At 39.9% G+C, this 23,400-nt stretch overlaps 2 protein-coding genes across 12 annotated transcripts in view; one reads left to right on the plus strand and one right to left on the minus strand.

The window, feature by feature from the left end:
• The window catches only part of ATXN7 (ataxin 7), a 133,280-nt gene extending 126,814 nt beyond the window's left edge, over positions 1-6,466 (plus strand). For all 11 annotated transcript variants that reach the window (XM_054695259.1, XM_037492217.2, XM_037492159.2 and 8 more), the window contains one exon: positions 1,834-6,466. In XM_054695259.1, the coding sequence (XP_054551234.1) occupies positions 1,834-1,851 (18 nt within the window). In that variant the 3' untranslated portion in view covers positions 1,852-6,466. The remainder of the gene's footprint in view (positions 1-1,833) is intronic.
• A 6,752-nt stretch (positions 6,467-13,218) lies between these two features.
• On the minus strand, positions 13,219-21,963 carry PSMD6 (proteasome 26S subunit, non-ATPase 6). The gene is made up of 8 exons (XM_037492262.2): positions 21,740-21,963; positions 20,384-20,589; positions 17,542-17,687; positions 17,068-17,287; positions 16,857-16,965; positions 14,703-14,871; positions 13,785-13,862; positions 13,219-13,410 (listed from the first exon to the last, which is right to left on the minus strand). Exons 1-8 carry the CDS (start codon positions 21,882-21,884, stop codon positions 13,314-13,316), a joined length of 1,170 nt encoding a protein of 389 aa, XP_037348159.1. The 5' UTR covers positions 21,885-21,963; the 3' UTR covers positions 13,219-13,313.
• Between the last annotated feature and the right edge of the window lie 1,437 nt (positions 21,964-23,400).

Raw genomic sequence — 23,400 nt, forward strand, 5'->3', positions numbered from 1 at the left:
TGCACTAATGACAAGTGCCAGCAGTATAGGGGAAATAACTATCCATGAGTTTAAATATCAGCTGCTTCAGTTCTTCTGTGAGTGCCATGTCCGTATGGGCTGTCTGTGTGTTATTTGGCTATTTAAGCAGAGGGTTCCTGGACAAGTGAAAATTGTGCTTTTACTTCCTGATTTGTAGTTACTCGTTAAGGTTTATGATGAGCATAAAGATGCAGTGCAAGCACAGAAAGAAGTGCAATTCCAATCCCTTAAAACTCCCTCCTGAGTATAGTTTCCTGATGCAATGAGCCCCAAAGGACAGTACACCATCCTGGTGTGATGCCCACACCCATTTATTTGCTATCTTGGAGACCTGAGTGTCCACAGGAACAGAAAGGAGAGGAGGATCTAGGAGGTGGGGGTTTGGGGTACAGGGGTGGTGCTGTGTGAAACAGTGACTGGAAAACTTCTGTGAGAAGAGACTGCTCCTAGCAACTTGTTACCAGTTTCAAAGAGAAACCACAGATGGACTTGGATGAGAACTATGGACTTTTTTTTAAAGATTTATTTTTTACTTATTTATGCATACAAAAACTGGGATGTAGGCCAGAGGTGGGGGTGTGGGGGGAATGAGAGGATGCACCAGAGACAGAGTGAGGAGCAGAACAGGCCGATCTACTGAAATATACTGCTGAGGGGAACAGCGGGCGAGACAAGAGAGGTCTGCTCCGCCATGTGGGTTAGCTCCCTGGCTGGGATTGAACTCATGCCAAAGTGGCTGGTGATAGCTTGATAGTGCTGTGAATGTAACCCCTGCGCCACCAGGGAGGCCCTATGGACTTGTTTTTTAAACTATGTAGTTTCGTGTTTTCTTTTTTAAACTGGGGTAGCTCACACATGTGTTGGCTAAATTGGACTTACAAACTATCAGTTTGCCACCTCTGATTGTCACCATCTGTAGGGCAATACATCCACTATGACAAACAGCTTTGGGTTCTTTTCCTTAAATTAATTTCAACTTTGAGAAAGGTTTTCTCTGTGTAGTGGAATACTTTTTATTATGCTACACAAACCCTAGCAGACCCATGGCTAGAGATCAGAGACTTAGTGAACTCCCCAAAAAAGTGTTGCATATTTTTGTGTTTATGAACATTTATCTGCAAGAGGGTCCTATAGCTTTCATCTGAATCAAAGGGATTCCTAACTCCAAAAATGCTTTTAAGATTGCTCTGCTTAGAAAAGATTCAACTCACTGTTCCTGGTGGAGCTGACTTTAAAATACAGATAACTGAGCTGGCAGGATCCTCCTAAACAGGAGAAATACAGGGGTACCTGCTGAGCAGCACCCCCCTCCCCCCGCCCCAGTTCTGTTCAAGGCCTCTGCCACCAGGAACTTAAAAATAGCTCACTGTGGGACAGTGAAGTCCAGAGTTCTTTCTCCCTGGCATGGGCACTGTATTGGGTGTGAGTTTTCACACCTGTGTGTGTTAGCCCACTTGACCTTTTTCAGTTCTCATTTGACAACCTGGAATTACCTACCCTCAAGGAAACAAAATCAGCAAATAAAACAAAAAAGTAATTTGAGCTATTTTCCTAAGTTGGAAAATTTAGCCTGCCCCTCTTCTAGACAGTTCACTGGAACTTAGTCTTTTGGAATGATTGTGGCTGAGAGCAGTGAAGGTTTTTTTAAAGCTAAGGTCATGTTCTGTAGCTGACTGCTTCTGGCATCATCCAGTCAGTGGAGACTTTAGTGGCATGTGGCCTTTGTAATATTCTTGTTTAGAATCAGGGCAGTGCCGTGTATAACCACTTACTTACCTTGTCATTATTTCCCCACCCCCTCTTTTTTGAAAGCCAAAGGCACGTCCCTGACAGCTGAAAAAAACATGGGGAGGAATAATCTGGACACTTTGGCGACAAGTTACACCTCCACTCAGCAATCTGGACTCCACGATGCCTTTGAGTCTGTTTTCCCAACCTCCTGTGGGCCTCAAGGGTAGAAATCTGCCGGGCTGTTGTTTAACAAGGATTTCCCTGAAGCTATGTCTGTAGCAGTGAGTACTTGTAAAGGACACTGGATCAAGTTCAGCCACCGAATTGCTTATCAGTGTTAAAGTGGTCTGGACTGCTTGCTACCAATCTGTGAGAAGCTTTGGTTTTGCTTTTTAACTTGCAGTATATCATGGAGCCACTCTGAGTAGATTGGCTGGGTGAAAGAATGTTTTGGCAGGAAAATTACTTTAGACTTTGTTCCTACTCTCCCTGCCCCAATTCCTTTTTATGCTGTCTTCTGTAGGTCTCTAGGCACCTTAACTGAAAACATCTTCCAGATGAGAGACAGAGCTGTCCACTGAGCAAGCCTCCGGAGAAGGGGATCTGATGTTAGGTTTTTATAGGGATGTTGTACAAATGGAATAGGGATGTTAGGGGCATGACACCATGACAAAATAGCCTGTATTTTTGCCCAGCCTTTTGCAAATAACTTGGGAAAGTTTTCAGACGTCTCTAACTTACAAACTGATTTAGAGCCACTAATGCCCAGAGAGCAAGCATGCACCATTTTAGAGGTTTACTTTTCATGGTACAAAAACAGTTCCTTAAAAAAGGAAAATTCATATGCAAACTAATTTTGATATAGGAAAGCCAAATTTTGTTGGGGAGAGGAGCAGGTGGAAAAAGTCACTATGGGGAAAATTTTCTCCAAAATTTCCAAAGAGATGGAATTTTTTAATCCTTTAATTTTGTATGTTAAACAGATTTGGTAGATTGGGTTAGTTGACCTGCCTAGTCTCCCTCGTCAAACAATTGCCTTTGTAAAGTGAAATTATTAGGAGGCAGCAGAAGTAGCACTCACAAAGTCATTAATATTCACATGTTTCCACTCTGCACTAACCCACAACCTCCTATTTGGATTGTCCTGGGACAAAGTATAAATTTCTGCTTTGATCACACCCCATATTATGTGTGTGTCTGGACCCCCATCGTGCCTCTACAGATGTTTATTTGAATGCCCTTGGGTGTAGGGAGCAGGTATCCAGGGAGGGGAGTTGGTGAAGTGTACAGGTACCTATGCAGAGACATGTGATGTGTATCTTGTATTTCCCCAACACCACCTTTGCTTGTTGTTAATGACAGCCACCTTCCTGAGAGAACTTTGGAACACCCTCTGGGATATTTTTCTAAACCCCCTACCCCAAAAAAGAACAAAAGATGCTAATACATTATTGCTTGAGGTTTCATCGGGGGATGAGCTGGGGCTTTTTCACAGGTGATTCCACCACCACAGCTCCTGAAATAAGAGCCAGGCACTTTTGCTGAGATCAACACACAGAGTTGCTAAACACAGGGTAAATTTCCTAAAGCTCTAATCCTTGCTCTGGGCTGGGCTGGGCTGGGCAGAGCCAGCCAGTCAGTGCATCCTTCCCCCCAGCCCCAATCCTTGGGTTACAAACGTCATTTTCAGGGAATTTCAAGTCAACAACAGGTAGAATGAATAAATACTTGGTGACCAGCCTAATAATGTGAATTGCTACAGAATTATTATGTAAGAAAACAAAAAAAATTATGCAGATACTTTAGCTATAAATTGATGTAAAATATTGATTTTTTTTTTTTAAGGAAAGGGGGAGAACATTATCTTTTTCACTTATTATGCAATCAATGAGCAAATGTTTTTAAAATGGTAAGGAGAGAGCATGGATGGGCCAGTTTGGTGCATTTAGAAGAAATCAGTCTGGTTGTTCCATCCCAATGGAAGGAGAGAAAGGAGGTAAGAGGAATCAGAATATACTTAATTGATTCCTTGGTGACAAGTGCAATGGGGTATGGGTAGAATTTATTTTCAGAGCCAAGGGGACTGGATGGTTATAAATAAAATTGCTTTTAGCGATGGAATTTATAGACAGATCATGTTGTTCCAAAAGATGTGAATAGGATCCATGATAGTAAGTTGATTCAGAATAATGTAGATATTTAGATTAGCAAGTGTTGATCATTTGATTTCTTAGAATGAGGTTTTAATTGAATTTCATTATGTCTCCCGGTAGTACGCAGAACATCGGGATTAGGAATTTAGCCATTTTGGATTCTGCCTGCCACAAACAGACCTATTCTAAACAGTGCTATTAAATTTTAGACTGTTGTTCAAATATTTTATTTTCTCCTACAACTACTTTTTAGTACTGATGAACAATTAAGACCATTTAAAACATGGGAGTACAGGTATTTTTTTGAATTAAATTAACTTGCAAAACCAAATTTGCAGTGGTTGGGTTGTTTCTAGACAGACTTTGGTATCAATTTAAAACCAAGATAATTTTTATATACTTTCCAATAGAATTTCACGACAACTCCTACAGTTTTCTTAACCTACAAAAAAGAAAAAGTGCTGCAATGAACAAAGAATTATACAAAACCTACTTTTGTATCTTTATTTTGGAATTTCTTGTTCTATTATAAATATGGAAGTATCCCTATTTCAGAAGACATATTTTGTTAAAAATGAATTGTACATATTTAAATATGTATTTTTGCACAGGTCTTTTTTTCTGATATCCTGTTTTGGTACAATTGAGATCATCTAGTATTTATTTATTAATTAATAAAAGTAAAAACCTTTTTATAATTTGAAGTGGTTCACTGCCAAGCCAATAGTTCTAGAACCTGCCTCCTTTACAGTTTAAGGGATGCCTCTGTTCTGTGAAAGTCTTTTTGTCCCTTTTAATGTCTCGGGAGTGGATTCATACAGATGAAGTGGGCATTGCTTCTCCCTAGTTGCCTGATTTCCCCATAGACTACAAATATCTAAGTGACACACTGCTTTTTTTTTTGTTAGTGTTTTATGTGTGAGTGTGTGTGCGTGCACGTATTTCTGTGTGTGTGTGCGCGTGTGTGTGTACCTTGAGCACATGTGTGTTATTAGTATGTGATGTGATTTAAAACTAATGGAAAAAAAAAAAAACTGAAAGTGCCTGAACCTAGTTTTAAGCATAGACAGACTCTCTTTAAAATGACTTGAATGTTCAGTTGAACTTTTGGAGTTTGCTTTTTCCACCTAAATATTATTTCAAAAATTTTAGAGAAGGCATTGAAAACCACCAATGCTGGTAATTTTACAAGGTATTTTAAAATTAAGACATTTTGGTTCACAATGACTCAACTGGTGATGGATTATCCATTGGCACCAAGGGTTCAAATCTCTGTCAGCCAGCAGCTTACACAATGTGTCCGTTTTGTTATTCACTCATGAACTATACAGAGTTTAAAATAGAATATTTGAAATATTTTGTATTCCAAAAATATAATGCAAGTACCTCTGAGGATATTGGAAAAATGTATAATTTGGAAAATGTAATTTATAAAGGCAGCTGTCTTCCTACAAGAGTTCTGTTGCCAAGGAATTTCTTAATATCTCTCATGTCCTGCGGGGGAGGGGAACTGGGCTTTGAAAAATGATTGTTAAAAGTTTCATTGTTTAGCAGAAAATAATCATTTTTACATTTTGTGCAAAACATTTTACATTTTCAGATCATTTAAATGAGCACTACATACTGTCAGTGTGAATGTAGGGCCTTGAAAGCATTTTGCTGTTGTTTTGTTTTTGAGCTTGGTTATAAAAGCAATCTCCTGTGTTAAAATGTGTGAATAGTTTGATAATTTGTACACATAATCAAGAGCATCTCAGCTGGACTTGTGTGTTGGCTGCTGTATAGAACATGAACAAATGTCAAGGGATAGAAAATTACTTTGGATATTTAAAAGAGAAGAAATATATAGTCTATTTGTTTTGTAACAAGTTTCTGTAAATAAAATAATTTATACTATTTATAAGAAAAAGTTGTGCTTTGCTTTATGAGAAATTAGTTTGTTGAACAAACATGTTGCTAAATGGGCAATAAAATTAGGACTTCTCAATAAATAAGGTTGGCTGCATGAAATATTTCACACGTTTCTGCCTCGTGATACTAAACCCTTTTCAATCTGGTTGGACTTTTGTTTTTGCCATCAGAAATCCTGGTGAAACTTCCTTTAGCTTCCTTTCTTTACAAGTTAAGTACTCCTTTAAGGGTTGAGGATGTTTCCACTCTTGGGCACAGAGCTTTGCTTTGGAAAACTTATTCACTGTGTCAGCAGTGGGCACTGCCACATTCTTGTCCTGCAGGTTTGTGAAGGAAACAAAGGGGAGTTAATAGATTAAGAAACACATCCCCAGTAGGACTTGCTTATATGTAAATTTGATGGCATGGAGTCAATTTTGGTCAGAGGTAAGTTTTTTGTTTTTTGGTTTTTTTTGTTTTGTTTTTTTTTAATCCAGAGCTGGTCTGATCTCTTCCTTCCTTTAAATACCTCCCTTTACGAGTGCATTTTAGTAGTAGTCAGAGTACAACATACTCTTATCTCTAGAAATCTGGCTAGTTTTGCCATTTACAAATAAATCATTCTAACAAATTGCAAAGTGTTTTTTGTTGCCTAAAATAAAAAGGGAAACAGCTGCTTTGTATATCAGAAATAATGTTCATATCTTATGCAAAGGCATCGGGCTGGTTTTAACCCCCAAAACCCCATAGACAACTCACTCCTTTCTTATGTCAACTCCACTCAAATGCATTTCTAAGAAGCATCCTACTGCATTTCTAAGAAGTTATCTAACTCCATTCACCTTGAGCTTCTTCCTCCAGAAGTTCACTGACTAAATTAAATCTCTTACTCTTTTTACTTCCCTTCCCTTCCAGGTAGCCTGGCCGTGAATAGCGGAACTATCCCAGGTCGAGGGTGTGTGGCAGTTTGGAATTGGCATTTGGAAATCCAATGGTAGAAAGGTAGAGTAAGGTCATTCTAGGCAGAGGGAGGAAACTGGGAAACCACAGGTATCAAAAGGGACTGGAGAATAATTCTGGGTGACACTTGCTGGAAGGGAGGGGCTCATGGGGTAGACAAACTGGCACCAGAGTGTCAAGGAAGGACCTTAAGTGTCATGGGACCTTCATTTTCAGAACAATGTGCAGAGGTATATCATGGTCCGTTCCCGCACAGCACAGGGCAACTGCCTAAAGTAAAAGCCGCCTAAATCTTTACTGGAGATGGAAGAACATCAAAGGTGCATTTAAATCTCTTTCCTTTATTCTTGTGTTTTCACTCTTTGGCCTCCAACCTGTCTTCCATATACTCCCAAGTCCTAATCAAACACTGGTCTTTAATCAAGCCTAAGGTCCTCTCCCTTGATCCATGTTCTACTGTTAGGGGGAAAGGATGCGCTGTAACACTGCTCTTTCAGACTCTACTGTCTAGTAAGAAACTTGCTCCTGTTGCTTATGGGCATTAAACTAGTATTTTACCTTGTAAATGTACAGTTCTTGGTGCCTGTTGTTCTCATTTTCCAGGACCTAAGCCCATATACCAAAGCTAGCACTAACAGGGTATCTCTTAGCAGATAGGGGAATGTGAGACAACCAGCCCTCCCCCCACAAAAAAAAGTGTCAGGGTAAGGGAAAAATCTAAAACTTATTTTTTTAAAAATCCTCAATCACATAGGACCCTCCCAAGAACTATGGGGGATGGAATGGACAGATGAGAACCTTGGGATAAAATAAGGTGCTGAATAATCCAGGTAAGAGCTATTAAATTTCTAAAGTAAGACTGTGACCCTGCTGATAAAGAGGGGACCAATTCCAGAGACCTTTGATGTTAGAACCAAAAAATTTTAGGTTCTAATTATGGTTAGCACTAAGGGGAAAGGGAGTCTAAGATAGTAAATTTCTAGTTTGACTAAGCTAGTTGATGAAATTTAAGTGAAACTTGATGTAGTAATGGAGAATACACAATGATGAATTTGAGTTGCTGGAGCAGAGTTCAAGTATGGCACCCAGTTGGCTGTATGTACATTCTGGATGGAGCTTAGGAGGAAAGGTTGTGCTGTAGAGGTGGAGGGTTGTCTTTCACTTTGGGATAGTAAATATAGCCGTTAGAGTTCATGAGGAAAAACACCTTTCTGAGGAAAAAGTAGGTAGCTGTGTAATTAACTAATGTTTATGTTAAAGCTTTTCTAGCGGAGTGCCCAATATGCCAGATATTTAGTATGTTACCTTTCTCATAAAACTCATACAGTAGAGGGCCTCCCTGGTGGCGCAGCGGTTGAGCGCTGGGTTGCGAAGCTGCCCTCGGTCTCCACGGCGCCGGTTCGATCCCCGGCTGCTCCCCGGCCACCGGAGGAGGGTCCCGCATGGCGCGCAGACCTCTCCTGCCGCCCGCTGCTCCCCTCAGCAGTGTACTTCGGTCCTTCTGCCTGCTCTGCTCCCCGCTCTGGCTCTGGTGAATTCTCTCACCCTCCCGCGCTTCTGACTGTACCCAGTGCATGTATAAACAAAACAAACAAATAAATAAATAATGCCTCTATAAAAAATAAATAAATAAAAAAAAAAAAAAAAAACTCATACAGTAGAGTATTATGTTGTTCTCAGTCATACTGTTGTGGAAAGGTAAGTGTATTGCCCAACGTCCAACACTGACAGGTGGCATTTTCAGGCTATGGATTCATTCAATCCTGTCAATTCAGTGATTTTTTTTTTTTTCTGGTAGATCCCAAGAATCATATAGATCTGACAGACAGGCAGTATCTCACCTTATGTTCCATTTGCAGGATTTTACAAACCTAAACCCTCCTCCTTGGCCCAGAAAGAGAAGAAAGCCCAAGACAAAACCCTGCACAGAAGTATTTTGAAGAGAGAGAACTGACACTACAGAGTAAAAGGTCAGATGAGGGTAGGCAGAGGATGAGATGGAGATGGCTTGGTTAGATGTTTTGATAGTTGACTACTTGGTAGTTATCAACCTTACCAACTGCTTAATTTTTTTTTTTTCTCCTGCTGCTTTTTCCAGGATAATGGGAACAGTAGGTGTTGGTAGTGTACCAAAGGTGGAACTTGTGCAGGGAGATTGGCAAAGAGAGTATGTAATGGAGAGTGTAGTTAAGTGATTCAAGGTGGACTAGATTGAGCATTCAAGGAAAAGAACTAGGAACTACCATTTACCATCTATAGAGCAACTATCAAGATGTTTTATTTGCAGTCACTTGTGACATTTGTGATTCTTTCCATGATTAGACAAGTTATTTGTTCAAGCACAGAGGAAAGTCCATGTTCAGTATGGCAGAGGGGCTAACATACAAGGAAATCCAGGCATCAAAGTTGATGGTGCACAGCACTTTCAGGAATAGGTCAGTGAAGGGAAGAATAGGACCATAGGGTTGGAGTGGAATATCAGGTTTAGTATCAAAAGCAGAGCTGTTCAGTGGTCCTTGTGATTCACAGGTCCTGAGTGAGAACATGGCAGCAGATAGAAGTGACATGGAGGAAAAGAACACTGGAGTTGAGACTAAGAAACTGACGTTCTAGGGTACCATTGACCCGGTTGTCCATTTCAAAGTTTCAGGGTTGATAGGAAGATGGAGCTAACTAGTCTAGCATGAACCAAGATGAATAACATAAAGGTCTGAGGGCAGTGAGCACAGTGAGTTGATGGTATTGCTAGGGGGCGAGCAGCTTCAGGGGGAAGGCATTTTGAGTGAGGGTGGAAACAAGGAGAGCCAGGAACTAGGAAACAGTAAATTCATCTTGGCCCCAGAGTCCTGAGGTGTGCATGCAAGAGGAGTATGTAATGGAGGGTTTCAGGAAAAGCAGACTCAAAACCTCAAAAAGCAAGTGGAGAGTTTGAGTTTCATCAGCAGTGATACTGCACTAATTGCAGACACTTGGAAAAGCAGGTCTCTGGTCACCTGTAACACTGAGGGTTGGCGAAGTTGTCAGGGCGCCACCTACTGGCAGTCTTGATTTAACTAGTTACTACCCCAAGGCAATTTCAGGATTAAGATGTATATATACCAATTGAATTGAAGGCTAGTCATGGGTAAGTTGTCCCTTTCGCCATTAGATTTCTGAAAGACAAAAGTTAGATCTCTCTCTTGTTGACTAAGGTTACAATAGACTGGCCCAATCTGCTAGATTCTCTATATCCTTTGTAGGATACACAAAAACAATGCAAACCTGGATTCCATGGCTTTGAAATCAAACCCATTGGTTTCTTAGAGTTTTTCATGTTTTCCAAATAGGGATTTAACTTCATTCCCCCACTGCCATGGTGATTTGTTACTAATACAAGTTTGCACAGCATTAGTAAGGTATCAGCCACCTCCCCCTTTTAAAAATAATCATGAGGATAGTATTTCAAGTATCAGCTATTATTGCTCTTAAAAAAAAAAAATAGGTTGAAAACAGTACCAAGGATTGAGAATTATATTCAATCTATTAACTTATCGATATTAATGCGTGGTCAGGTTACTAAGGGCTAAACGCATTCAATCATAAAATCGTAAGTGTACTGTAGTGCATGTGCTAGGTGGCATTCTTTTAAGCTTTTTGCATCAGGTGAAAGGTAGGTCCAGACATTTAATAACAAAAATGGTTTTCAGTCGGTTTTTCCATGACCAAGACTACTAACTAGTAAATTAAAAACTGATGAACAGATAATATTTTCTAATACCAGAAATCAACTATGGTTACTTAACAGCTTTTTAAATATTTACTGTTGACTCCTGCTAGAGTCAATTTGGATTTATGGATACACAATTTTATTGATAAATTAAAATTGCTTTAAAAAGTAATCACAAGAGTTCATTCTGGTGATTCCATGTTATGCTAGGATAGTGTATTGAGACAAGGGTTTAAAAAAATGGCATCAGGTTTCCACCTTCAGTGAAAGCATTCACCAATATTGAAAAGGAATTAAGTACTTTAGCTCTATATCATTTAGCAAATAAATATTATCATATGACGATAATCTAATGAAGGTGTACTTCATGATTAAAAACAGAAAATTAAGACTTAAATGCAAGCTATATAAATGGAAGCTTCCAGAAGTACCATGAAAGGTTAAGAATTCTTTGGCTGGGTTCTCCTAGTTGATTAACACAGTAGGATGACCATCAGCCCCGCATGCAAATGGGTAGTGCAGAGGCAATGGCAGGGACCCAGGAGTGTAATGTAAGGTACCAGGGTGGACTGAATGACCTGGGGGTGTTGGAAAATACACACTGGCCCTTTAGCTGACTGGAAATGTGAGACCCAAAGTTAACCTAACCTGTCAGTTTTTCCAGAGAAGCTAGATGGTCAGTTTTGATTCTTTCAAATTTGAAAGCATGAACTTTTTTTTTTTTTTTTTTTAACCTGAAAAACACCTTAAGGAGTTCAGGTCAGTTTCAGCCTGTAGGTGACCACTTTGTAACAGCATCAGGAAGCCTGCCTTCCTTGTATCCTGACTTGCTTTGATTTTCTAAAATTTCCTTGATCAGGTTTTAAATACTCTACACAAAAAGCAAAGAACCAAGGTTTGAAGTTAGCCTTCTATGTACTCACTTAATGAGACCAAATACAAAAAAGATTCCAAAATTTGTCTATAGAACTTGACATATTAGATGATCCAATTCAGTCATCTTATGCAACAGTAGCCTTCTATTAATACTTATATTAATGAAGTAGAAAATACATTTTACTGTACTGTTTTAGTTTGTAGTGATTTCTTTCACATGAATGAACTCAAAATAAGGCTGATTTTTACCACACTTCAAGTATGGTATATGAAGGAAATAACTCCCAACCTCAGGTGGTTAGTATGGGGGAAGCTGGGACCAGAATTTAATTTTCGTGGCTGGAATATCCAGTGCTATTTCCCCCATACCACATGGCCTCATTCAAAGAGATCTGCTGGCTTCCAATTTTATATTCACCTCCAAACTGATACTTTGAAGCTTAAAAGTGTTCCACTGGAATGTGTATTTACATAGAACTCTTGAACAGTATGTAACAAAGGCTGATTTTGTGTTTAAAAATTACCTATGAGTATGGAGACTATTGACCAAATGTTAACAGTAACTATCACTGCAAAGTAGAATTTCAAGAACCTGACATTCAAATCCTATTTTCCCTCCAAGTATAAATGCAACAATTCTACTAATTTTTAAATGGATATAGGAACACAGTAAAAGTTCCCAACTCTATGTTGGGATTTAACAGATTGCACTGATTTTCAGAATAATGGATTTTGTTAAGGGTACTTACTTACATTCACAATTTCAAGGAATTATGGTGATCACTGTTAATAAGCATTTTTACAAATCTGTATGTCTCAAATACTTTTCACATACCTAGCATTTATAATAAGCCTGTAAATTCCTTAACTCATAGCCTCATCCTCTTCCTAATCTTTAAACAAATTCAGCTGCCTCTATAGTCCATGCCACCACTATTTGGTGTTGCCTGCAACTTAGTGCTATAATGACACATAAATCGGGCTATTCCTTCACTGAAAATTTCAAGTGACATTCCATCTCTTACTCTAAATATTTCCACGGGTCTCTTCGTCCTATTTAAATGTCACCTCACCAGAGAACCTTTCATACCCTTTTTCTTCTCTTTCAGTTTTGTATTTCCTCGTGGCACTTATCCTCATATCACTCCCCAAGTTCACTATTGGGAGAAAAAACTTTCTTTTCCTTACTTATCACCATGGTTGTTTTTTTCTTTTGCAGTGGGGAGGGAAGGAATACCCTTTGCCAATATCTATATACATTTTTTTATATCTATGTGTAGTAACTTAGTCTTGACAGTTCTGAAAGGCAGGAGTTTGTCAGCCTCCTAAAAAGGAATAACTTCCATTTATCTTCATTCTTTTCTGTACTTATGGAGACACTGCTTAATTATGGGCTACTATAGTATGTTCTAAAATTCAGTAGGCCTCAAAGTAAGAGATTATGAGTTTATATTATTCCTATTTTACTCTGAGTCAGAATTTGAGCCAGAGATGTTCAAATGACTCTTCATTAATGAACAATGTTTTGATACTATACTAACATTACTGAACCCCATCCTTAGTGGTATGAGAAAAAAGTAAACTGAGGGCCTCCCCTGGTGGCTCAGGCGGTTGAGCACAGTGCTGTGAAGCTGTCCGCAGTCTCTGTAGCGCCAGTTCGAGCCCGGCTGGCCGGCAAGGGTCCCACAAGGAGCGGCAGACCTCTCCTGTCTCGGCTGCTGCTCCCTGCAGCAGTGTATTTTGTCAGTATGCCTGTTCCGTTTCCCACTCTGTCTCTGGTGACTCCTCTCACCCTCCCGCGGATCTGGCCCGTACCCCAGTTCTTGTATAAATAAATAAATCTTTAAAAAAAAAAGAGAGAGAGAAAAGTAAACTGAAAGAAACAATGCAGTATTTTATACAGGTGAATTGAATACAATGAAGCTATAAAAATCCCAAATAATTATCTCTGAGGGAAATCTTTTGTTTACATGGTTTTACATATTAATTACTCTTGAAAGTTTCTGAACTCTGTTTAGTAGCAGATCTCCTTTCTTGATAGTTTCTTGGTACTGCCAGTTCTTGCTATCAGGTCTGAAAATTCAAGGAGGAAAAAGTGAATTATCAGTCACATTACTTCATAAACAACAGCTGACCTACTTTTAAAAAGAAGATATTGAGGGGGCCTCCCTGGTGGCAAAGGGGTTAAGTGTCAGCACTATGAAGCAAGCCTATAGATCCCCATTCAAGGGGCACAGCAGACCTTTCCTATAGCGCCCACTGCTCCCCTCAGCAGTGTATTTCAGTCAGTCTGCCTGTTTTGCACCCCACTCTGTCTCTGGTGAATCCTCTCACCCCCCACACCCCTGGCCTGTACTCCAGTTCTTTTATGCATAAAGAAACCTTAAAAAAAAAAAAAAAGGTACTGAGGAATCCTACTTTGAGAAGTATTACAAACGTAAGAGTACCTGTTGGTTTCCACTATTTCATTCACTTTATCTATTTTGCAGTGTAGTCTCCCAGCAGCAATAAATCTAGAGAGTTCCCTAATTGGGGGGGGGGGGAGAGAAAAAAACCGCTTTTAGCACAGAGAATTTCTGCATTAAATACATGACTCAGTTGTCTTTCAAGATAAACTTCAGTTTGCCTCAAGCCTGAGCTATTGAATATGCAGTAGTTGAAGAGGTCTTCTCTGGTGTATTGCAAGATCATCCCCAAAGATTATCATCTACCAAAATAAATATGATTTTAAGTTCATACTTAAATGGGGGGGGGGAGCAACGGACCCTACTAAACTGTGAAGTTTGCAGTAAATCTCAGTATTTTCAAATCCTTCAGAGCATGGAGGAGAAAAAGCTTTCAAATTATTTTTAAGACAGACTTATATGCCACAACTTACTTGCCATCTCTCCCACAGAAATAAAATGAAAGTTCATAAAAACAGATACCCAAAACAATGCTAACTATAAAATAATTGTTATGAATCATTGATTCATTAAAGAGCTAAAAGCCCTAAATGTAGCCACCAATATAACCAGAATTACAGAAGCAACCTAAAAATTGGAAGGCATTATCAGAGGACTACTACCTAATGTAAAATAAAAGTAAGAGCCACTTACTGTGTAAGCAATATGGCCCACAAAGAAGGAATAGAATACTACTTTGGTAATAGCTGGTCTAATAACCTTTCAGAAAATTAGGGAAACTGACTCAACCTCTCTACAACTTAGTTTCCCTATCAATAAAGCAAAAAATGATAGATGTAACTATTCTGTAATAGAGAAAAACTCAGATTTTTTAATAATCGAGAAAAGCAATGCAAACAAACAGGAAAAGTACAAGCTCACACATTAAAAGAACTTAAAAAAACAATAAGTTAAACTTACTGATCAATGAATTCCACACCAACACCAAAAGCTTCTGCCATATAGCCGAGGGTTAATGACCTGTATGATTCCAGAAGCTGGCTATATGCATGAATTCTCATTTCTCTTACATAGTATCGATAATGAGGTGCAAAAAGCCAGTCCTTTTTCATTTCCTGTTCCACAATAGCTGCAATGTATAAGATGACAAATTACAACACTGTCTCTTAGAGACAGGACATATTTATCACATGTTAAGAAAAAGATTAATGTAACATACAAAAGTAATGTAACGTACAAAAGTAATTAATACATAATTCACATAAGTAATTAATACATAATTCACATAAGAAGAAATTATTTAGCTGAAAACTGATATACCACTGCTCCTAAAAGTGAGATGACTTTAAAGTGAAAGATTGTTGCTGTGACAGAAATTAAATTGTCAAAGAACAGAAAAAGATTAATAAGATATCCAAAGAACAAGTTCTGTGACTATTAAAAACAGTGACATAAGAGTGACTAGGAGGTGTTCCACTGGATTAGGGCAGACAGACCTCTGTGAGGCCTAGCAGAGAGGAGTCATAGTGCAATACAAATGATATAAAGATCCCAAAGCAGAAGAGTTTGGCTAAGTCCAAGAATAAGAAGAAAGACATATTAGAATATAGCAGGAAGACAGTGACATTGATACAGAAGGTGAGTGAAAGACTCAAGAATATATTTATGCTTCTGTTTTGGCAAAATAGAAATCCCTAGAGGAGAAGTTTTGTTGTTTTTCCCTTTGGAAAGGATTTGGGGGGAGATGCGAATTGAGGGATAACATTCAAGCATAAAACTTTGGGAATATTCAAGTAGATTCACCTATCAGATTTCAAAGAGATCAAGGAGACTTTTAGGCATGGGTCTGGTGCTTAATGGAAGGTCTAGGGCTGAAGACCGGAACTAGGAGTCACTGCTGACAGAATGAAAATAGAGAAAATAGGCCATGACCAAATGTGGACAGTCAGTCATTAAGAAGTCTACCAGGATGAGGCAAGTATGTCAGGAAAAATTATCAGGGAATGATGTATTATCAGGGAACGAGCAAAGCTGTGGGGAGAAGCAAAGGTGGTCAACATCAATGCATATAAGGATGTATAAAGAACACATAATTTAGCAATTACAGATTACAGCCTCAACAAGAAATAATGATCATTTTCATTAATAAAAAAAATGCATAAATACCAAATCATGTTGTGTCCCTTAAATTTATACAATTTATGTGTCAGTTTTATCTCAATATAATTGGAAAAGAATATGGCAAGGAAAACCTATGGAACAGGATGGGAATTAAAATGTTTGCTGGTTGGGATGGATCACATCCGCAAGCCCAACATAAAATATTCTCTTTCATCTTTTATGTGACATTTAAAAGACAGACAAAATAAAAGCCATCATTGGCCGGGGATGGGGTGGGGGGCATGTTTTAAAACATCAGCCCTGGGTTGATTTGACGCACATAATTTCTTTTATTATTTAATTTGTACTCACAGGAAAAAAATACCCAATGTTCAGGAAGGAGTGGGGACAAGAGGAAAAACAAAAATTTGTGTAGATAGAATCATTGTAAAATAGCTTTGGAGGAACACTACAAGTATTTCCAACTGATTATTTTCTTAACCTTCAGCCCCTGAAAATGATTTGCAAGTCAGCACAAAGATTTAGTTATCAGATAAAGAAGCCATTGCTGAATTCAAGGCTTAATCTCAACGGGAGACTCAGAATCCCCTTATATCACTCCCCATAAAAGTCAATTCATATAACTATTTGTTTATTTCATCCCCTATATGACTCTAAATCAGCCAAGTTTCTCCACCAAAGGGTCAGGTACTAAGTCATCTTTCAGCCTTTGAGAGTCACATAGTTCACCATCACATATTTTCCTTTGCTCTTATTTTTTTCTTTTCAAAAATGTAAATATAATCTTACTTCCTGGACCACATAAAAATAGTTCATAGTTTGCACTTCTCCCCTTCTAAACAAAAATAGGCAAATGATTGGTCATCCTAACGAAAGACCTGAAGCTATCAACACCCTGTATTTTCCATATATGTGAAAAATCACTTTAGGTTTTTTTGCATAAAGTATCAGAAATAAGATAAAGGCAATCAAAATAAGCAAGTCTTTCCTTACCTAATGACTGGAAGAAAACTGAGTAACGACATTCATAGAGTGAAAACAGATACTGTCGAACTGCTGGAAGACTATGCAACACTTCAAGAATCTCTGCTCCTTTAATAACCTAGGAATTTTTAAAAATATAAGCTTTAGTGATTTTTGTGTATTTAAGTTAGACAAGACGGGGTAATCTTAAAACATGAGTATTAAAGATTCAGTGCATTACCTTTTCCCTGAGATCTGGTCTTTCTAAGGCAATCATGCTAACATAGACAGTATAAGTCACAAAGGTTTTATAATCCATCAGTTCATAGGATGTAAATGTAGAAACAGTGTCAAGGAAGAGTTCAGCTGCCTGTTTGAAATCACGAATAGCCACACAATAAAGACCTTGATACACTTTTAGGCGATTTCTCCTGTCCCAGTCTCCTCCTTCCTCTATTAAACTAAAAACAAACACAACAGTGAAATCATAATCTGGAGATAGACAATTCCACTTTTTACTAGTTTTGTGTTATCTTCAATCAGAAAGAAAATAACTTGAACCAAAAAGAAATACTTAAAATATTTTACTGAGCACATCAATTATTTGACCAAATATACTAGTTGTAAACAAAAGAAAATAAGCTGTTTATTTACATCAATTTTATTCGTACGCTCTTTTAGATGGAATATATCCCCATTGCTAAAAAAAAAGTACCTTTTGGCCTTTTCCGTGTTTCGTGTGATGAGATCATTATCCATATAAAATAAGCCAATCCTAAGAAGATAGAACACGATATCCAGCCGGTGACCCAAGGCCACAGTTTTGTCATACGTCTTGCGAAAGGCTGTCAGAGCACCCTCCTGTCAAGAGAACCAAGGCAACGGCTAAGAACAGGTTAAAGTTTTCAAAAGTTATCAGCTATCTGGGATTGCCTTAATAAGAAGTAGGGGAATAGGTAGTAGAGTTTTAAAACAAGATTGCCATGTATTAATATTTGCTGAAGGTGGATGATAACTGCAAGGAGGTTTATTAGACTATCATCTCTGTATAACGTACACAGATAGGACTAAGTGTATACTTTCATTGTAGAAAATATGAGAAAAGCCATTTTTTCACTTTTGTTTCAGTATTCTTTGTTCCATTTGTTCAATATTTTTCCCCTTTAAAAAATAACTACTTTAAAATAGTTTTGCTCTAAATTAACTGTCATATCACATAAAGTGTAATGAACATTTTAGTCAATGACAATTAGAATACAAGTATTTAAATATACATTGTACTCAAAGCATTGTGGAAATGTTTTGATTTAGCTGTTACATTCATTCAACAACAATGAATGAAATCCTCTATATTTGGTACTTTTTGGTGCGTGTCTAACTTTCATTTTATGTAGTTATGCTTCATAAACTTTATAAAAGGAACTGGGAAGACAATATGAGCACTCAGATTTTGGTTTCTAAAAGCTGGAAGAAACCAGGGATCCTCAGAGAAATCGCTGATTTCAGGTATGGAGTGAAAAAACAAAACAGGTGAGCCTGTGATATCCAGAAGCTGCGTGAGAAAGTAAGACCAATGAGATCATGTCAAAAGGACAAAAAGCTGTCTTGAAGGAGCTTCTACTAGCAAATACAACAGCTAAGCTAAAGAAAAGTGATTATAATCAATAGTAACACAGTGAATAATAAAAATCCATTAGGTATTTAGTAATATTAAATATTGAAAGAGTAAACTGAACCTAAAAAAGGGTGTTTTTAGAAGAATGCTATTTAATAAACATTAATATGAGAACATCACCAATTTACAACTCCCTGGTGTTTATTCAAGGCATGTCCTTGCTGAAATTCACTGGGTCCTGACTGCCTAAGTTTCAGTTTCTTACTTATATGTAATAAGGTCTCCTCTTTACAACCAAGATATACATACAACCTGGGAAAAAACACAAACTAGGAGTAATTTTTAAACTGTTCTATATTTTCCAAATTTTCACAATGGCCATATCTTAAATTTATAATCAAAAACTTCTTGTTTTAAATTTGAATTAAATAGTTCCTGTCATTTAACATTTAAGCAATCTGTACTAGGTACTAGTATAAGCTCCTTGCCCAGATCTTTAATCCTCATTAAATAGGAACTGTCCTCATCTCCATTTTACAGATAAAGAAACTGAGGGTCCAGTAAATCATAATTATTGAAGCTAGAAATAGAACCCAGCAATCTAATCCAAGAGCCCATAGAACTTGATTTCTTTATATTAACACCATATCAGCCATTATGTAAATATATTAAGTTCTGATTAAATGTCTTAAATAGATTCTTGGAAAGTCTGACTTGAAGCAAAAGGACAAATAACAAAACCAGGTCCTCAGGTAACATACTTTAGTTCAATGGGAGACAGGATTTTCTTTTCCCCTGCCAACAGAACAAAACATTATTTGGGGCCCTGCCATACTTTCAGGGTACAATCCCTATAGTTAAGGTCATTCAAAGCTCATCTTTTTAACTACTATTACACAACTACTATATTAAAAATTTTTAAAGATCTAATACTGGAGGGTGTTCCTCTTATGTACTAATAGTGTAATATAAATTTGGTTGGCTACTACTTTAAAGAACTGGCCACACATATTAAAATAAAAACTGTTCACTGTCCCAGCAATTTCACTTCATAGAATATACCCTAGAGAAACATTAGAATATATATAATACAAGCACTTTTTTTACAGAAGCAGTTTGTAATGGCAACAACTGCTGAAAAAACATACATGTCCACCAAGATCTGAATAGCTAGATAAGCTACAGCAGCCCTGCAATAGATTATTAGCCAACGGTTGGCCAAAATAATCAAGATTATGTACACTAACATGGAAGGATCTTTCAGTGTTGAGTGAAAAGGTAAAGAGGATAACACCATAATCCATTTATTAAAAAAATTTAAACAATACCACCTAATTTCTACAGGTACATATATGTGCCTGTAATACACAGTGAAAGACTTAAAAAGTTTACATTTGAAGAGGTACTGAAGAAAGAAAACATGAAATAGAAGTTCAGCATTATGTTTTTGTTTCTTGTAAAGAAACTACTATTTGTGTAAACGGTAATTTTTAAAATGCACCAGAACCAATGCTCACTCACCAAGGTAAGTGAGAAAAGAAGGCTACTAATAGTAGTTAAAAAGATCATCCCAATTTTGTAAAAATAAAACAAACAAAAAGCTCTGCCCTGGGCATTCATATTTGTGTTCCCACAGGGACAAAGTATACATCTGGCTGCTGTTTAAGGGCAGATGATAAAAAGGAAGCTAACAAGAAGACTGCTAACTTTTTATTCATTTTTGCACTGATTCACAAGGTCAGGTAAGCATGTTACCGTTGTACTTTGTTAAAAAAAAAAGGGGGGGGGCCTAGCTAATTTTTTAACTGAAACGTTATTAAACTGAAATAGTGCCCTTTGAAGCTACACAGACCCTTCAAATTAAGAGGTCCCCAGTTCATATCTGGTGCCCCCCTCCAAACAAAGCAAATAAACTACACAGACCCGGAACACCTCCACTCACCTTGTCACCAATGCGGCAGAGGTACTCAGCCTTTGCCATCATCGCATCCCGGATTTCACTCTCACCCAGATTCTTCTCGGCATCTTCCAGCTCCTCGTCTAAACGCTTCAACTCTTCTTCATTTGCCTTCTTCATTTTATTGAGCAGGTCCATGTCCATCTGCCAGTCAAGGGACTTGCACAAGGCTTCGTAATAAGGAGCCATGTCTGAAAACCAAGAAGGATGTGACTTAGGAGCAAGGCCACCTCATGTAAGGTAAAGTCAGCGTAGCCACCTCTTCCCCACACATACACTCTGAAGTCACCCACCACCAGGAAATAATGGCACAGGGCCTGGGAAAGGGCTTCTCAAGACAAAAATTTGCTGCTGGGTTTTGCACCATTTGACAGGGCTGTGGCACGCAATCTCTGGATTATCTCCTGACGATTTCTGTTCCAAAGTCTCCAAACAAGGGTAAGCAAGTTTACACACTCGCACTCACACAGGGATGTGCAAGTGTGCCCTGTCGGATTGTTAGGGGAAAATGATGTCCTGAGCTAATCCCATACAGGCTTTGTGGACTCCACTCCCAGTCCAGAGGAAAGCCATCAAGAAGACATTGGGAAACACAAATCCCATCACCACCAAAGGGAAGGTGGCTGGGACCTGAGGGTGGAGTTGGGCAGCCAGGTTGGGTATAAAAACCAAACACGTGGGCCTTGGAGGGGCTCACTGTCGCTAGCCTCCTGGTTTCAGGGCTCCTGGCTCGCGGCCAGCTCTCAGAGTGCCATTTTGGGATTCCTGATGGGCGGATCCGGTAGGAGTCACTTAAAACTTTGTCTCCCACTTTTCTCCCAGAGCTGTACATTTCCTCATTTCCCCTTCCCTTGTAAATAAACCTTTTATTAACCTTTCGCGTGTGCCTGCAGTAGAGCATTGATAAGTCCTTTTAAGCACGCGGGTGAGGACCCACCGTCAGGCACCCCGTTTTGTGTCGGGGCTGCCCTATAACAGGAAGGCACTCGCCGCCGGGAAGGCCGGAAAGCACCGTCTCCAAATTTCTCCAAAGGGTAAAGCTTAACACTGTACAGCAACACCCCAGGCACCAGCCTCGAATGACCGCTCCCTACCTGGCATGGAGCTCAATACCTCAGCTCTTCCCCGCAAGCTGAGTTTCTCCCCAAACTGCTCTAATCGGGGTAGGGCCAAGAGCTGCAGGGCACCCACCCTCCTCACCCCTGAGACAAAAGGCGGGTTCTGAAGGGCGGAGAGCCCAGGCCTAGCCTCCGAGGCTGGGTCAAGGGGCGCCCCGGGGTCTGGAGCCGAGCCGGGCTCATCCCAGGCCTAGGCCGCTGACTCGGCGCCCCGCGGTCTCACTGTTATCGCGGACGGCCGCCATCAGCTCGTCGCGCACGGCCGCGTCCCCGCGGTGCTCCGGCAGGCTGAGCAGGAAGCGCAGCTGCGCGATGCGCAGGTCGGGGTTCTTGGGCAGACCCTCCTCCTCCAGGTTCTCCAGCGGCATCGCGGCGGCGGCTCGGAAGTTGAAGGAAGACGGTCGCTCGGCAGGCCCGCGGCGGCGACGGCGGCGGAAGCGGGAGGAGGCGGCGAGAGCGCCCTGCGCCGCCCGCGCGGCTTCCGGCTCCGGCTCCGCCTGCAGCGCCCCCTGCGGACGCGCCCCGGGAGCGCCTCCCGCGGCCTGAGGGCGGGCGGGCGCCGGGGTGTGGCTGCTCCTCCCCGCCACCTGGTGCAGCCCTCGTGGATGGGGCCCAAAACCAAAGTTAGACTTAACGAAGCTCTTCCTTCCTTCCTTTTCAGCTAGTTTACTTTTTATTGCCTTTGTAGTGGTTCGATCTGGGGATCTTTTGGAAAGTGGTTCGATCTGGGGATCTTTTGGAAAGTTGAAAGTGCGAGAGTAACAGCAGTAAAAATATAAAACAAGCACAATTTTTTTTTAAAGCGTTTCTTTTTTTTTCTTTTTTTTTTAAAGATTTATTTATTTATTTATAGAAGAACTGGGGTGCGGGCCAGATGCACGGGAGGGTGAGAGGATTCACTAGGGACCAAGTGGGGAGCAGAACAGGCAGACTGACGAGGTACACTGCTGAGGGAAGCAGCGGGTGGCAGGAGAGGTCTGCGCGCCATGTGGGACCCTCGCCAGAGGCCGGGGATCCAACTGGCGCTGCAGAGGCTGCGGGCAGCTTCACAGTGAGGCGCTCAGCCGCCTGCGCTACCAGGGGAGGCCCACAAGCACAATTTACTGAGTTCTTATTCTTTGCCTGACCCTTACTGTAGGGACATGAAGGGACACGGAGCAGGTAAAGGAGGAGTCAGAGTCCTCAGTGGTTTTGCAGGTTTTTTTGGGATTACTAGGCATATGGCAGGCAGGGGTGCTGGGGTGCCAGGAGGCTGGCAGTCCGCCCAGGCCCCAGCAAATCCTCACTCTATCAGGGCTCTCTGGCGTTCTCTCTGTTTATCTTTTTCTTCTCTCGGCTTCTGCTGGCGTCCCCGTAACGCCGCCCTTAAAAAGCCCAGTCTTAGCCCATCTGCCTATGTCCTCACCCTACTCCAGGTGCCCGCCATCAGGCATGCACTCAGGACCACAGGGTTCTGTCATCTATCCTAATGGCGAGAGGGCAGAAAAGCCTGATACCTTTTACCTTACCCTACACTTACTTGTATGTGCATCACCTCATTAGTCTTCTGTAATATAGTACCAGAAGTAATATTTTCTCCACTTTGTAAATAAGAAAACTGAGGCACAAAGCAGGTAGGGAATAGGATCGATCAAGGCCATGTAAAGCTGTGTAGCAGAGCCCAGATGAAAAATCGCTGTAGGTCTAATACCCTTGCTCTTTCCTCTTTTCTAAGAAAATAGTTCAGAATTCCAGTCTCAATACAACGGTAAATACAATTGGTTATACAGCATTTTAATCCGCAATGATTAAATGAAATGGCCTGTATTTGCAGCTTTTTGTTCATGCTTCTGCAGTCTTGGAACTGGAATTGGTAATGGTTATGGAACTGGAGCCCTGGGCTTG

This window comes from Talpa occidentalis, unplaced genomic scaffold (assembly GCF_014898055.3).
Source record: "Talpa occidentalis isolate TD23 unplaced genomic scaffold, MPIMG_talOcc4v2.1 talOcc4.10, whole genome shotgun sequence".
Classification (NCBI taxonomy): Eukaryota; Metazoa; Chordata; class Mammalia; order Eulipotyphla; family Talpidae; genus Talpa; species Talpa occidentalis.

What these genes read in the sequence shown, in the direction of transcription:
- PSMD6 (XM_037492262.2), bottom strand. Translation starts at nt 21,884, where the DNA reads ATGCCGCTGGAGAACCTGGAGGAGGAGGGTCTGCCCAAGAACCCCGAC. An exon ending in GGCGGCCGTCCGCGATAACA is followed by an intron (nt 20,590 to 21,739) that starts GTGAGACCGCGG and finishes CTTGGTTTTCAG; the next exon opens with ACATGGCTCCTTATTACGAA. An exon ending in GGTGTGGAATTCATTGATCA is followed by an intron (nt 13,863 to 14,702) that starts GTAAGTTTAACT and finishes CCCCCCAATTAG; the next exon opens with GGAACTCTCTAGATTTATTG.